This window comes from Empidonax traillii, unplaced genomic scaffold (genome assembly GCF_003031625.1).
Source record: "Empidonax traillii isolate 1590-97213 ecotype Southwest subspecies unplaced genomic scaffold, ASM303162v1 scaffold197:size915647, whole genome shotgun sequence".
Classification (NCBI taxonomy): Eukaryota; Metazoa; Chordata; class Aves; order Passeriformes; family Tyrannidae; genus Empidonax; species Empidonax traillii.
The window spans coordinates 876,439-889,792 of NW_020955390.1; the positions used below are offsets into that span (position 1 = coordinate 876,439).

The following is a 13,354-nucleotide window of genomic DNA, read 5'->3' on the forward strand; positions in this document are numbered from 1 at the left end:
CTGTTTCAGTATTCTTCAATCTCTCCTTAAAACATTCCCACCTTTGATTTTCCATCTGCTGTAATTTCAGAGGATCAGTGTTTCTCAACTTTTTTGGTGTATGAAACTACCTTTGCACCAAAGGATGTCAGCTGAAATCCAGTACAGGCCACATGGGGACTCACATAAGGTCTCAGCTAGACCCGTTTTAGAGCTCAAGTTGCTTCACTGCTCAGATAAGAGAAATGTGGTGATGATGTGGCAGATGTCTTGGTATTTGCCTTAGATATTACTCTCTTTTTATGAGTGATCCCAAGAAAACCAACGCCATTATCAGCGGTGCCAGGGAATGCAGAGCGCCAGCGTCAGCAGGAGCAGGAACTCCACAGTCCCTGCAAATGGGCCAGCAAAGCCCAGAGTGAGACAGACAGTAGCACACAGAGCAAGGTTAGCAAGGAGTGAGCTGAAAGGCACAGGCTATTCTTGGCTCCAACTTTAATATTTGTTAAGCTAATTATATCAGACAGCTGCAGCTGATCTCAATTTTTCTGGCATACAGCTCCTCCCTTCCTCCTTATCAGACAAGCTTGCCCCAGGGAGGAATAATTAAGATGTGCAGTTAAAACAACTGGAGCAAAGGGTTTAACGGCCAAAGGGCCATCAAAGGGAGGTCAAACTAAACCATGAGCTCATTGCTTACTTTTGTTACATCTTTGCTGTCCTACATGGTGCTTGCTCCACCTTCCAGTAGGAAACATATTTCCCTAGTGGGGAGCGTAGGGAATTCCCACAGTCACCCTATGACTAATGCCTGTCACTCGGTACTTTAAAATCAATTAGCAAAGTCAAAATGAATAACTAAGATTCTATGGAAGTCAGGAGCAGGGCAGCTAGGAGATGAAAGATATATGCTCAGTATCTCAGAGCCCAGAACATCTGCTCAGCATAACTCAATTTGAGAAAGTTGTCTTTCTTAAAAACACACCACCATTACTGTAAATATTAATTATTCCCACAAGTACGACAAGTCTGTCAGCAAAACCCATTTTTTTTCCCCACAGAAGATGCTTCAGATTAGCAGCTTTAAACACTTGTTACACATGGCTTACAGAGCATAAGCCAAGTCTACAGCATACTTGCAACAGAAGAGAAAGGTAAAGAACTATGGTCAGCTCAACCAGCCCCAGCCTTCAACCAGACATGCTGACAGAGCAGCAACATCTCCTTTGGACAACTGCAGGTTCTCAAAGAGTGCTTTTTCTGCATACATGTTAGGTTTTTTCCACAGTTAAATGCACTTGGCTTTTCTAGGACAAGATTTAGATGTGGAATTTTTACAACATCAGCATTTGGTTACCATTCACTACTTTTGCTTTCATGTTAAGAATCATTAAGTTTCCAGATGAATTTGGAAAAGCTAAAGGAAACCCCAGTTTGGATGCTGGGACGTTCTTAGAGATTATGGCTATGGCTCCACTGTGTGTGTACTGCAGTTTGCTGTATGCATGAGAATAAAAGTGAGTGCCATTTCAACTGCAAGTTTCAAGCTTAAGAGTAAAGCAAATTAAAGTCACTTGAGAAGCTTCAAGAGACTCAGGAATGAGGTACCATCACTTCTTTTTACCCTACTAATTCAGCTAGTGGAGAGTACAGTCTCAGTTAAAAGTACAGACTGAGGTTAAACATTGTCTTTCACAGTTGCTTGTAAGAAAACAGCTTTATTTCGCATCTTGCTAGAGCCACTGTTTCTATCAGCAATGCCCATCTTTGGACAACCCTTTAAATTTTAACACTTAGTCTAAGTTAGCTTAAGCTTTACATATTTACACATTAAGGTTTTCTTCTTTATACATTTGCTATGCCATGCCTGCAGTCCAGGACCTTCTGGCAAATGGATCAGATCCAGCTCCAGGGCCAGTGAATCTGTCCAGAACATTTTCCAGTTTTAGTGCAACAAGTGACAGCAGACTAGCATCAGGTTAAGCAGAAGTCAGAATGCTCTACTTAAATAAGCACTCACTATTTTATCATCACCACACCCTGTATTAGCTCCCAGTATTTACTACTTAGTGTCATCTACTGCATTTAATCCAAAGTCAGAAGGGCAGCATGTATTTTCATAACAATAAATAGGAGCTTCTAATTGTATTGCACGTACCAAAGATGTCAAGTTCCATTTCTTATCTATTTTATACTAAAGCCCTCAGCAATATGGGTCAGAGAGCTAGTCAGCCACAGAGTTTCAGTTTCTTAAGTTTTCCCATAACTTATTTTAGTTCTTGCACACATAACAAGCAGCTTGTCAGTCACAGTCATGGATGGAGCCTTATTCTGTATTCTCTCATTAATGATGAGATGTGTTTAAACAGGCATCAGTCCTGGCCACAGCACATATAGACTAACTTGCACAAAACCAGCACTGCACTGAACTTGCAATATGCAACTGTGTTAAGTCCATGTTCAGTAGTGAAAAACGAATGCAAATCCACAAGCATTCACACAGTATCCAATTTGTCAACAGTCAACCTTTTTCTAATCATTTATGAAAAAAGACAGTTTAGTTTCCTGTCCACTGAGGGTTTCCTTCACTTCTGAGAAAGTTGGGAGGGCAATGGTAGGGGCAAATGTGTACTCACTTATTAAGAAGTTCTGAGATCACAGCATCTGGTCTGCCTTCATACATGGTATAAGAGCCATCCATGACACATTAATTTTTCACAGATTAACCAAACACAGGACCAGTTATTTCAATATACTTTATTTTAAAACAGGTAGGTCACAAAGCACTAAGCTTAGCCCGTTCTGCCATACACAAGCTACAAATACTTGTTTGACAGTTGAGGGTCAGTCTTTAGTAGCATACATGAAAAGTGAATAAAAATCCATATAAAACAATATTCAAATAGTTTCCATAGGAACACAGATAATTGTGACCCATCTCCTAGTCATTTTTTGTTGCATTTATGCCAAACCTAAACTTTAAAAAAATCACTTAAAAATCCTAGCAAGAATTAAGTTAATGGTCCCCCAAATGCCCTAAATTCAATGACTAACCTTGCAGTTAATTACTAAATATTACCTATACATTAATACTAGCTGAAGCACAAGTTGCTGGATATTCAATTCCGCTTTCCCAGGCACAAGAGAGTGGCAGACTTGCAACATCCTGCTCCTCCACTTCAGCTAGGAACCCTTGCTCCTTGATCTGCTGCATTAGTTGCCTAGAAAGAAAAAAAGAAGAGCAAGTCAAAATGCGTTTCACTATAATCTGCTTAAAGAGGTAAGCAAGGTACCTTTTTTTTTTTTAACTGCCATGGAGTATGAAATGAATTTTTTCTTCATCACCTACAATTCAGACATAATTACCATAGAGGGAAAAATGAAAATAATACAAGCAGAATCCATGCAGGTCACTTGTGGCTGCCTAGGCTTTAGGGTAAATGTCAGTACCAAGCTGGTTTCACTAGTTCTGAAAAGACGCATTTTTATACCTGTAGCTAGATCTGTATAACTCATTCTATACAATTTTACTGACTTAGTTCTCAATAATTCAAAATTTCTGACTTGAAAATCCCTGTAAACTTGACTATCCCTTATCCCACACCCTCACGTTCCTGGATAACTTGAATCAGGCAGAAGTATGGATGACAGACCAGGAGCTGACCAGTGAGAACTATCCAACTCCTTCCATACTCAGATGGGTGTTGTACTAGAAGACAAGATCAGACGAACCTCAATTGACTGAGTTTTTGGACTTAGCTCATAGATCCATAGAATGGTTTGGGTTGGAAGGGGACCTTGAAGATCTAGTTCCAATGCCCTGCCATGGGCAGGGATACCTTCAATTAGACCAAGCTGCTCAGAGCACCATCCAACCTGGCCTTGACCACCTCCAGAGATGGGGCATCCACAACTTCCCTGGACAACCTGCTCCAGTGCCTTACCACCTTCACAGTAAAGAAGTTTTTCCTAATATCTAATCTAAACCTACTCTCTTTCAGTTTGAAGCCATTCCCTCTTGTCTTGTCACTACATGTTCCTATCAATAGCCTTGCCCCATTTTTCCTGTAAGTTCCCTTCAGGTACTAGAAGACAAAAATTAGGTCACCCTTAAGCCTTCTCTTTCCCAGGCTGAAAAATCCCAGTCCTCAGCCTTTCCTCATATGAGAGGTGCTCCATCCCTCTGATCAACCTGGTGACCCTCCTCTGGACTTGCTCCTACAGTTCCTTGTCCTTCCTGTGCTGGAGACCCCAGAGCTGGATGCAGAACTCCAGGTGGGATCTCACCAGGGCAGAGGGACAGAATCCCCTCCCTCGACCTGCTGCCCATGCTGCTTTTGATACAGCCCAGGACATATCTGGCTTTCTGGGCTGCAAGTGCACATTGGAGGGTCATGTCCAGCCTCTCATCCACCAGCATCCCCAGGTCTTTCTCATCAGGGCTGCTCTCGATCTGTTCATCCCCCAGCCTGGATCGATGCTGGGGGTTGTCCCCCCCCAGAAGCAGCACCTTGCACTTGGTCCACCCAGTTCTCAAGCCTGTCTAGGTCCCTCTGGATGGTATCCCAACCTTCAGGTGTGTCAAAAGCACCTCTCAGCTTGGTGTCATCTTACAGTTCTAGTTATCTTAAATACACACGGCAAAGAGTTGTGCTACTACATGGCTTCTCATGTACTACTAGCTTTTACTTAAACATATGTAACTATCTTGTCCTTTATCCTTCCCAATTTCTAGCCACAAATTTAGTTGTACATCTTTATAACATGTATAACAGTCCAAAAGACTTTCACCTGGCCTAGAAAGATCTGCACCATAATCTCATTGATGCATCTCCCTCGGTTAAGGGCCAGTTTATATCACAAAATTCTCTTGCCAAAAAACACAGGCAGTCACATAGGGCTGAAAGAGAGCTGTGGCCTTGGATGACAGTTATGTCTGCACAATTAAGCTCAGCATGCCTGAGACCGAGTATTAAATTTTAACAGAAACCTACTGCTACAGAGAAAAAGCTAATTATACCCCTGCAGAGCAATTTTTAGTTCAATTCTGGAGTCTTATAGGAAATCTAAAAGCTTAATTTGGTTTTAAAAAAATGCTTCAACTGGCAGGAGATTTCACTAAGGGAAAGCAACAATACAAGCCTTGCTTATAGAGGCAAGGCTAGCAAAAGAGTGGAGGAAGCTTCCTCTTACTTTCATGGCAGGAATTCCCCTGAACTTAAGGACTTCCAATGAATCTGAAAGTAACCCAAGAACAGAGCTAATCATGCTTTAGAGTAACACTGCTGTCCAAATGCCCTCTGCCAGTTTAGCAGGCAGATCTCAATACAGAAGTAAGGGCTTCCTCTTACAGGAAACCTCACTTTTATAGAAGGTACAATCCATTAACCTGTCTTGCAAAGAAGAGCACCCAAGTTACTTTAAAATACTGTTTAAGGAGCAGTTTCAAAGTATTCCTGCACTTAAGAGGTGTTCCTGCTTTCTTTGGTTACCTGTTTAGTAACTTCCTGTGGAGATCTAGCACCCTACACTGAGCAAAGAGCCAGAGCTCAACCTAAGCCAAGGAACAGCTCTCAAATAAACAGACAGTTTATTTGTTTATTTGCTGTGAAGCAGCACTTTTAAGTGTCCTGCAGTCAGGATTTAGCAAGTTAAACTTACCAACTTATCAAGACAGCATGTTATTAGAGCTGTGACTGACTGGTCACAGAAGCTAACTGTAAAGAATCCATAATGATTCTGTACGTTGTGCACTAGATAGAAGCCCAGATTAATGAAAACTTCTAACATTACCCCTTTAAAGGCACTTCTTCTGGAAGTGTGTACATCAGAGAAAAGAGTAAATTAACAGTGTCAGCATCGCTCTAACCACACAGCAAAAACCTTCAAAGGCACTGCCTTCTTCCACAGCAGCAGGTTTTGGCACCAAAGAGCTATGGCACCAGAACTATGGCTCTGCTTGTTGACAGGTAGCCAGTTGACATGGACTACTCACTACAGTCATCTGTATCAAAAGCACTGCTGGATCACGATACTTAAGTTACTAACCATGCAGGTCTTGACATCACATAGTGTATTGTTGGCCTCTGGAATCCATTGAAAGTAGAAGCTGCTGCAACAGTATAGGCACCCATGTTTTCAAACAGGATCCAGTCACCAACTTGCAACTCTGGCATATTGAAGCGCTCAACAATACGATCTAAGCCGTCACAGGTTGGTCCCCATATGCTGCAGGAGTAGCAGCTGTCATCTGGCTTAGGCCGCTGAAGGAAAGAGTGGAGTTGAATTATTTGACTATCAAAACAGTGCTTCCAGAAGTAGTATCATGATTAGTACAGTATTCCCCAGAAGTAGTATCATGATTAGTACAGTATTCCACCTCGTAGAGAAGAGAAGGAAGAGCTGTTTGCAAATCTTTCTTCACCCTCAGCTTTGAGTTAATGCTACTGCATGCTTCGTAAGTTAAATACCAAACTCTGACAACATGAAGGGAGCAGTGAATTGAGAATGACTGCTGTGACAAGGATTCTCCTGCATCCATGATACACAGCTAGTATGTGGTACTTCTGAATGGGCATACCTTTTGCAGAACTGGTTTAACATGTGCATGATCATACAAGATGCAGTTGAACGATCCATAGACTCCATCGTTCACATAGTACATAAGAGTTTTGTCATTTGCATCATCTTCATCTGTAAAAAGTTCAGACACCATTAAGAGAATGCTTGGACAGAAACATATAGTCAGCTAGAACTAAGACTAGGTCTAGAATTACATACCATCAGAACCTGTTTGCTCCTTTAATACAATTTTCTTTGCAATGATGTTGACTGCCAATGTGAATGCTGATGCAACATAGTATCTTCCTGGCTCTGCAATAATATTTATTCCAGAATCTGAAGGGAAGTATTTATCCAGTGCTGGGTTGATTACACTTGTGATCTAGGGAAGAATCAGATGCCAATATTAGAATTTCAGCAGTTACTCAGATGCTGTTTTAGAAGCCTGAAATGAACTCAGACTCTTAGATAGACAATGATGTACTGGTCAAACATGTAGCATCTGTTAACACCTGTTATAACCTCTATTGATTACTTTTGCTTTATTTTCCCATGCAAAGTTTTGTTTGCAATTAAATTTACACAAAGCAACAAAAGCAGAGATCAATTGGTGTTAAATATTTAAGTGACAAAACAACTTATGTTTGAGTCTAAAGAAAATCACCATTCCTAGACTCATTAAACCAACACTAATGCCCTGGAAGTTCCCAGTCTTCAAAATTTGATTTCTAGTCCACTTGTAGTTCTGCTAATTCTCCATCTTACTGCATCCTAAAAAGTCATTTCACAGGATTTGAAATTCAGTGGCCTTTATCAACAGTTATTTCAAGTTCTGAAGTTACCATTAAGCTGCCTCCAACCGCAGCACGGCCATATATTGCCATGGAGCCCAAAGACAACAATATTTGCACCTGATGGCAATACTGCACTATGAGAAGCCGGACTTCCTTACGAAGTATCACAAGTGCAACAATGTTAGCCCACACTATTAGCAGCAAACTCATTCTGTATAACTCCCTGTCTCCTTGTGTTAATATGTAACAACATTTAACACTGCCTGGGGTTAGAGGGGCAGGTGCTCTGACAACACTGCTTTAAGTGGAAGTCCTACAACTACCCAGACTCCTTGTCTCTTCTGAAAACAGAGCTATTTTTGAATGAAAGCAGACTGGAGAACACTGGAGATCAATTTAAAAATTATCCAAAAGCTAGTTCTAAATCAAATCAGACACTGATCCAATCTGCTGTCACCCATAAGGGCAGTGTGGGTTCAGGACTACCTTTTCATACTGTCTGGAAGCAGTGCCAATCCAGACAGTTTGAAGTACAGTATCAAGTGGAAGAAGTTTATGCCAGTAAGAATTAAGCCTGCAATTAAACCCTGCTTTCCAAGTTTGAGATCTCTGCATGTTTATGCAGTCATTTAGCTAAGTATCTAAGGAGTTAATCTAATTTTTAGTTTTCAGATTAATTTCTCTTTTCCTCTAAATTACATTTCTGACCAAGCAGACACATTCTTGCAAATGTGTCTGCATACAAACAGAAAAAGCAAGATTTTGTTTAATCCAGATCAACATTCAAAAAGACTCCACAACCTGAGAAGTTTTTAGAAATGCTGTACCTCTTCAAATTTAAGCTTGACATCTTCAGAGCCAGGGAAGCCACCACCAATATCAAGCAGGTACATACTGAAGCCAAGTTCAGCCTAAAATGAGATTAATGGCAACATGGTCAAGAAATCAGTTGTTAATTTATCATTTTAGCTTAAAAGGTAATGTGAAGTCATTTCACTAATATTTGGAGCACAGATAACTCATCATATTCAAGTAATAGTCACTGTAATAGTGCATCTGTAGATGAGTTTTGCCAAACTGGTCAAAGTAAGCCATCATGCCCTCAAAAATTCCAACACGAAATCATTGACTTAGTCAGGTTTTTTAACCCTATAACATATTCACACTTGATTAACACAACAGTTGAACAGTAGTTCCAGAGAAAGTAGAATTAGACTTACTCCCATATCAAACACACAGCGGGCATCAGAAATGGCTTGAACAAAGGTCTCTGGGTCTGTACATCCGCTTCCAACATGGAAACTGTGAAAAGATATAAAATATCAGTTGCTACTTGGCAAATTAGTCAGGAAGTCTTGAATAAACTCATGTCACCACATGTAAAGGCATCTCTGTCCTTACATAGACTACTCAAAGAAAACTTATTTAATATGACTATTTTGACATTATCAACTCACCTAACTCCAACAATGGCAAGCTCAAGTTCTTTTGCACGCTCCAGGAGAAGCCTGCTAGTCTTAAGTGTAGCTCCAAATTTAACACTCAGACGACAAACTGCTTTGGAGTCATCAGTTGTAATGCGCAAGACTAACCTAGAAATAAGACAAAATGAGGAGTTAAGTTTCAGTAGAACAGACATTATTAGGCAACTATGAGCTCAGAATGAGACTGAGCTTAAAGATACAAGCTTCCCTGCCTATCTCTTCCTAATGTGCCAGTAAACTATACAGGATTTAGATCTCACTAGTTAGAAGTATGCTCATTTTCTCACAATTTTGCAGCCTATCTTTATATCTAATAAGGAACAAGTTTCAGGTAAGAGCAATCTTTCTGTAACTTGGGAACCCAAGGAAGAATTATAGAACAATTAGAGTGACTTACTTGGCTTTTGGATGGGCCCTTGCAACTTTCATTAGTTCTACTTCACTATCAAATGTCATCATCTGTACACCACTGCTGGCAGCATGTTTGATTTGAGATACTTGTTTGCAGGGATTTGCATATATTATTCTCTCAGATGGTACACCAATGCTCTGTACAAGCTGTATTTCCGTCTGAAGAAAGAAGAGATTATACTTGTAAAACATATTTCTAGATGGATGATTAAAGTAATCAGAACAATAACAGCTGCATCACTTGGTTATGCCTAATTTTATATAAGCACATTTTATAAAGCTGAACATCTACTAACATTACAGACCAGGACATAGTCAAGATCTTACCTTACTGGCACAATCAAATCCTGCACCAAGCACAGCAAGTGTCTTCACAACAGCTTTGCTGTCGTTACATTTTACGGCATAGAAGGGGGTTACCCGAGGAAGAGCCTTATGCCATCGCATGTGCTTCTTCACAATATCCCCAAGGTCAGCAACATAAAAGGCATCTTTATCATCCTAGAGCAAACACACATCTCAGCATTACAAACAACAGATAACAGGATAAGCCTAGAGGTCAGCATTTGAGAAAGCTGCCTTGCAGATCATTTGCAAAGACAACTTGTTCCATCATTTTATAAGTTTGTAGCATCATGAAATGTAGTGGTTTTCCCATCATACTTACAGAAGATGACACTTCATTTATCTTTTGGTCAAGGATGTCCTTGGCAGTAAAGCCTTCATCAAGAAAGGTCAGGTCAAATTCTTCTTTGCTGAAGTTACTCATGATTTCCAAGATTTCAGATTTATGTAAAGGGATTAAAGTATGAACTGGTGAGAAAAAAAGCACCCAACATTAGTCACTTCATTTAAATTCATATGGTTTACATTCACTACTTCATTTGGATTCATATAGTCACTATATGACAACTACATTGTGCTCATATCATTTACAATTATACAATTCCTACAGTTATCACAAAGAGCTGCATAGATTGGAAACTTGCATAATGACAGAACAGATGTAATTACAACCAAGGAGGCATGCCAAAATACTCTTTCTAGCTGAAAGCAAGTTCTCCTATGTTCAGCACCTGTACGATGTACTCAACCTACTCAAAGAAAAAAACAATCAAATAAATACTGTCAGATATTATTAGTCTAGCTCCCTGGACACTTTTATCTTTTTCTTCATCCCCACATCAATATTATGGCTAGTGTCTACATAGTTTTTTTTGAACTTTTTTTTTTTAAGCACTGTTTTAGCTTACCAGTTTTGAGAGACAGAGCTTACTTCTTTCTACATATAGAATCCCAGAACGTTACTGACTTCTGAGTATTAACAACTAGGTCCGAGCCAGGTAAGTATCTGAATTTTCACTACAGTTCAGACTATGCATAAACCAGACATGAGATATGGGTTTTCACTGAAGTTGTTCTGTTGGTGGTTAGAGCTTCCCTGTTCTACTCATGACCTCCAAACTCCATGAAAATCTCAGCTGCCAGGAGTGGCAGATACAATACACGCTAGGAGACTGGTTCCTAACTCTGACCTGCAGACAAAGTCTTAGCAGTGATCCCAATTAGCACTTGAGAACAGGATTTTACAGGAGTCCATTACAAGCCTTCATTGCTAACAGAAATCTACCTCCCAAGCAGAAAGTCCCTTGAGAACCAGAACTAAAGAGCAAAAGCACATTCCTCTGCCATCCACCACCTATGAAGTAAGTCTGTGGCAAAGTGTCTGTGCCATCCTTTTACTGGGTAGCCCAAATAGAGAATGACAGCCTACTCCATTAAGCTGTTAAGCGGAGCATGTACTACCTTTTAAAGATCTCAGCATTGCAAGTGACTCATAGGGAAGATATGGTTTCATGTAACGGGATCCAACCCTCTTCCTTGTCTCAGCATTTTTTACACTCAAACTAGTCATACAGATTACAACTGAAAATTATGCAAACTCCAAACTATTCACTAATCTTTAGTTACATCACTGTTCACTCTATTTTCAAAAAGTCTGGCTATAAACCATTGAAAAATAACATTTTACAGCTGTTACAGATTAACAAAGTTAATTCTATATAACATATAATCTATATAACATTCATTCTATACACTGTGTATGAGAAAATTCATTGAATTTTATTTAGTGATAACTTTGAAAGATGAGCAATCATACTTCATTTCAACCTTCAGAAACATATGGCACCTGAACTCCCAGTGTCAAGAACTTCTTTGCATCTTTTGATCATTTCTCACTTAGAGATAAATCAAATTTAAGGTTCAAGCTAGATTAAGCTTTGACTTTAATAAATCCAACAATCCACTGAGCCTCATTCTCCCCCACTGTCATTCACGTGCAGTGATAATTCTCCCACAAGCTGGATTAAAGTCTTCTCTTAAAAGCCTCTATGGGACCCTAAGAAACAGTAAATTAAACATTTCTCAGGAAGTGCTTGTTATTAAGGAGAAGATGCATCTTATCATATAGGACTTGCAGCTTCGCAGAAAGCAGTTCAGGGACTTCTAAGTTGTGTTTAAGGGAAGTGAAGACCATCAGGATGAATTTAGTGTAATCTTCCCTCTGCAAAGCACTGTATGAAAAGCACTTTTCCTATTAACATCTAAAAGGGAAATTACTTTTACTGGCCACAGCGGACTTAGTTAAGAAGTTCTTGCAAGCTTTCCATCTCCACCTCATCGCACAATTTTAACTACAGTGTAATTACACTGAATATAGGCAGAACATGATCATGTAGGTGCAAACTGTAGCCTCCCAAAGTATGTTTCTATTTGGACTGAGTGCAAAGTGTCTGCAGCTCCCCAGAAGAAAGGCAATTTGTGCTCATTTAGAATTTGTTCTCCAGAACATTCCCTTATTCAGCAGCTGTATTTAGACAGAGCTGAGTCATGCCTGCAGGCTCTGTACTCAAATAGCCAAGCTGCGTCTAGAAAAGGTGCCCGAGGCACTCCCGGCCCTGCAGAGCGCTGCGGGCACCGAAGGGGCTCGCTGACGGCCTTTCTCCCGGCGCAGCCATATGGTCGCTGTGCGGAGCCGGCACCCGTCCGGGCCAGGGTGCCCTGGTTTGACACTGCGGTTTCTCTGCCCCGGGGGGCACCTTTACCATAGCCCACCCACCTCAGCCTCCTCTACTGGAAGGTGTCCCTGCCAACGGCAATGGGTTGAAACTGGATGATCTTCCAGGTCCCCTTCCAACCCAAACCATTCCATGATTTCCTCCCGCCCCAGGCCAGGTCCCGGCGAGTGTGCAGGAGGGGCAGCGCCCCGGCGCCGCCCGGCCTAAGGGCGAGCCCGGGCGCCCCGAGCCCTGTTCCTGCCCTGTTCCTGCCACGCACCTGCCTCTCCCCACCCCGGAAACAGCCCGGCGGCCACGGCGGGGCTGTCCCTTCTCCCGCTCTCGGGACGCGCCGCCAACACTCCCCAGGCGAGCGGGCGAGCCCGCCTGGCCCGTTCGCAGCCGCCCGGAGCCTCCCGGCGGCCCTGGGGATTCCCCGTGCCCGGCGCCCGGCCCGGGCCGCGCCGCTTTGGCAGCGGCCCCGCAGACACGTGGCTCTGCGCCGGCCACTTCCTCCGCCCGCTCCGCTCCCGGCACATCCCGCTGCCCGCTCCGCTCCCGGCACAGCCCGGCACGTCCCACTTCCCGCTCCCGGCACAGCCCCGCACCTCCCGTCGCCCGCCTCACCTCGGGCAACGCTGGCAGAGCTGCTGTCAGGCCTCGGCGGCGGGCGATCCCCTCGCTCCGAGCCGCCTCCTGCTCCTCCTGCGAGCCGGGTGCGGTGCGCGGAGCCGGGCGGGAGCGCCGGGCCGGCTGAGGAGGAGCGGGGCCGGCTGAGGAGGAGCGGGGCGCCGCGGCTGACAAAGCTTCGCCACGGCCGCCGCGCTCGTATTTATAGCGCAGCGGCGTCGCTGTGGCAACGCACCAGCTCAAACCAGCCGCGATCGGCTGGGACCGGGCGCGCTCCCACCGCCGCTATTGTGACGTGCGGCCGAACATGCGCAGCCCGCCCCCCGCCCGCCCCGCCCCGCCCCGCCCCGCCCGGCCCTGCCGTGCCCTCAGGGTGCCGGGGCACTGCGCGGCCCCCCCGGCCCCGGCCCCCGCGTCCCGCTTCCCCGTGGGCCCG

General features: G+C 43.1%; 1 protein-coding gene across 2 annotated transcripts; it reads right to left on the reverse strand.

Annotated features, from left to right (window-relative positions):
• Positions 1 to 2,721: 2,721 nt before the first annotated feature.
• On the reverse strand, positions 2,722 to 13,085 carry ODC1 (ornithine decarboxylase 1). 2 transcript variants are annotated; one of them, XM_027886916.1, is made up of 11 exons: positions 12,916 to 13,085; positions 9,897 to 10,042; positions 9,557 to 9,730; positions 9,216 to 9,388; positions 8,792 to 8,926; positions 8,555 to 8,636; positions 8,162 to 8,245; positions 6,760 to 6,922; positions 6,560 to 6,672; positions 6,028 to 6,242; positions 2,722 to 3,200 (listed from the first exon to the last, which is right to left on the reverse strand). In XM_027886916.1, exons 2-11 carry the CDS (start codon positions 9,996 to 9,998, stop codon positions 3,059 to 3,061), a joined length of 1,383 nt encoding a protein of 460 aa, XP_027742717.1. In that variant the 5' UTR covers positions 9,999 to 10,042; positions 12,916 to 13,085; the 3' UTR covers positions 2,722 to 3,058. The 2 variants fall into 2 exon arrangements, with proteins under 2 accessions (XP_027742717.1, XP_027742718.1); XM_027886917.1 differs by having other exon boundaries at positions 9,897 to 10,045; positions 12,916 to 13,057.
• Between the last annotated feature and the right edge of the window lie 269 nt (positions 13,086 to 13,354).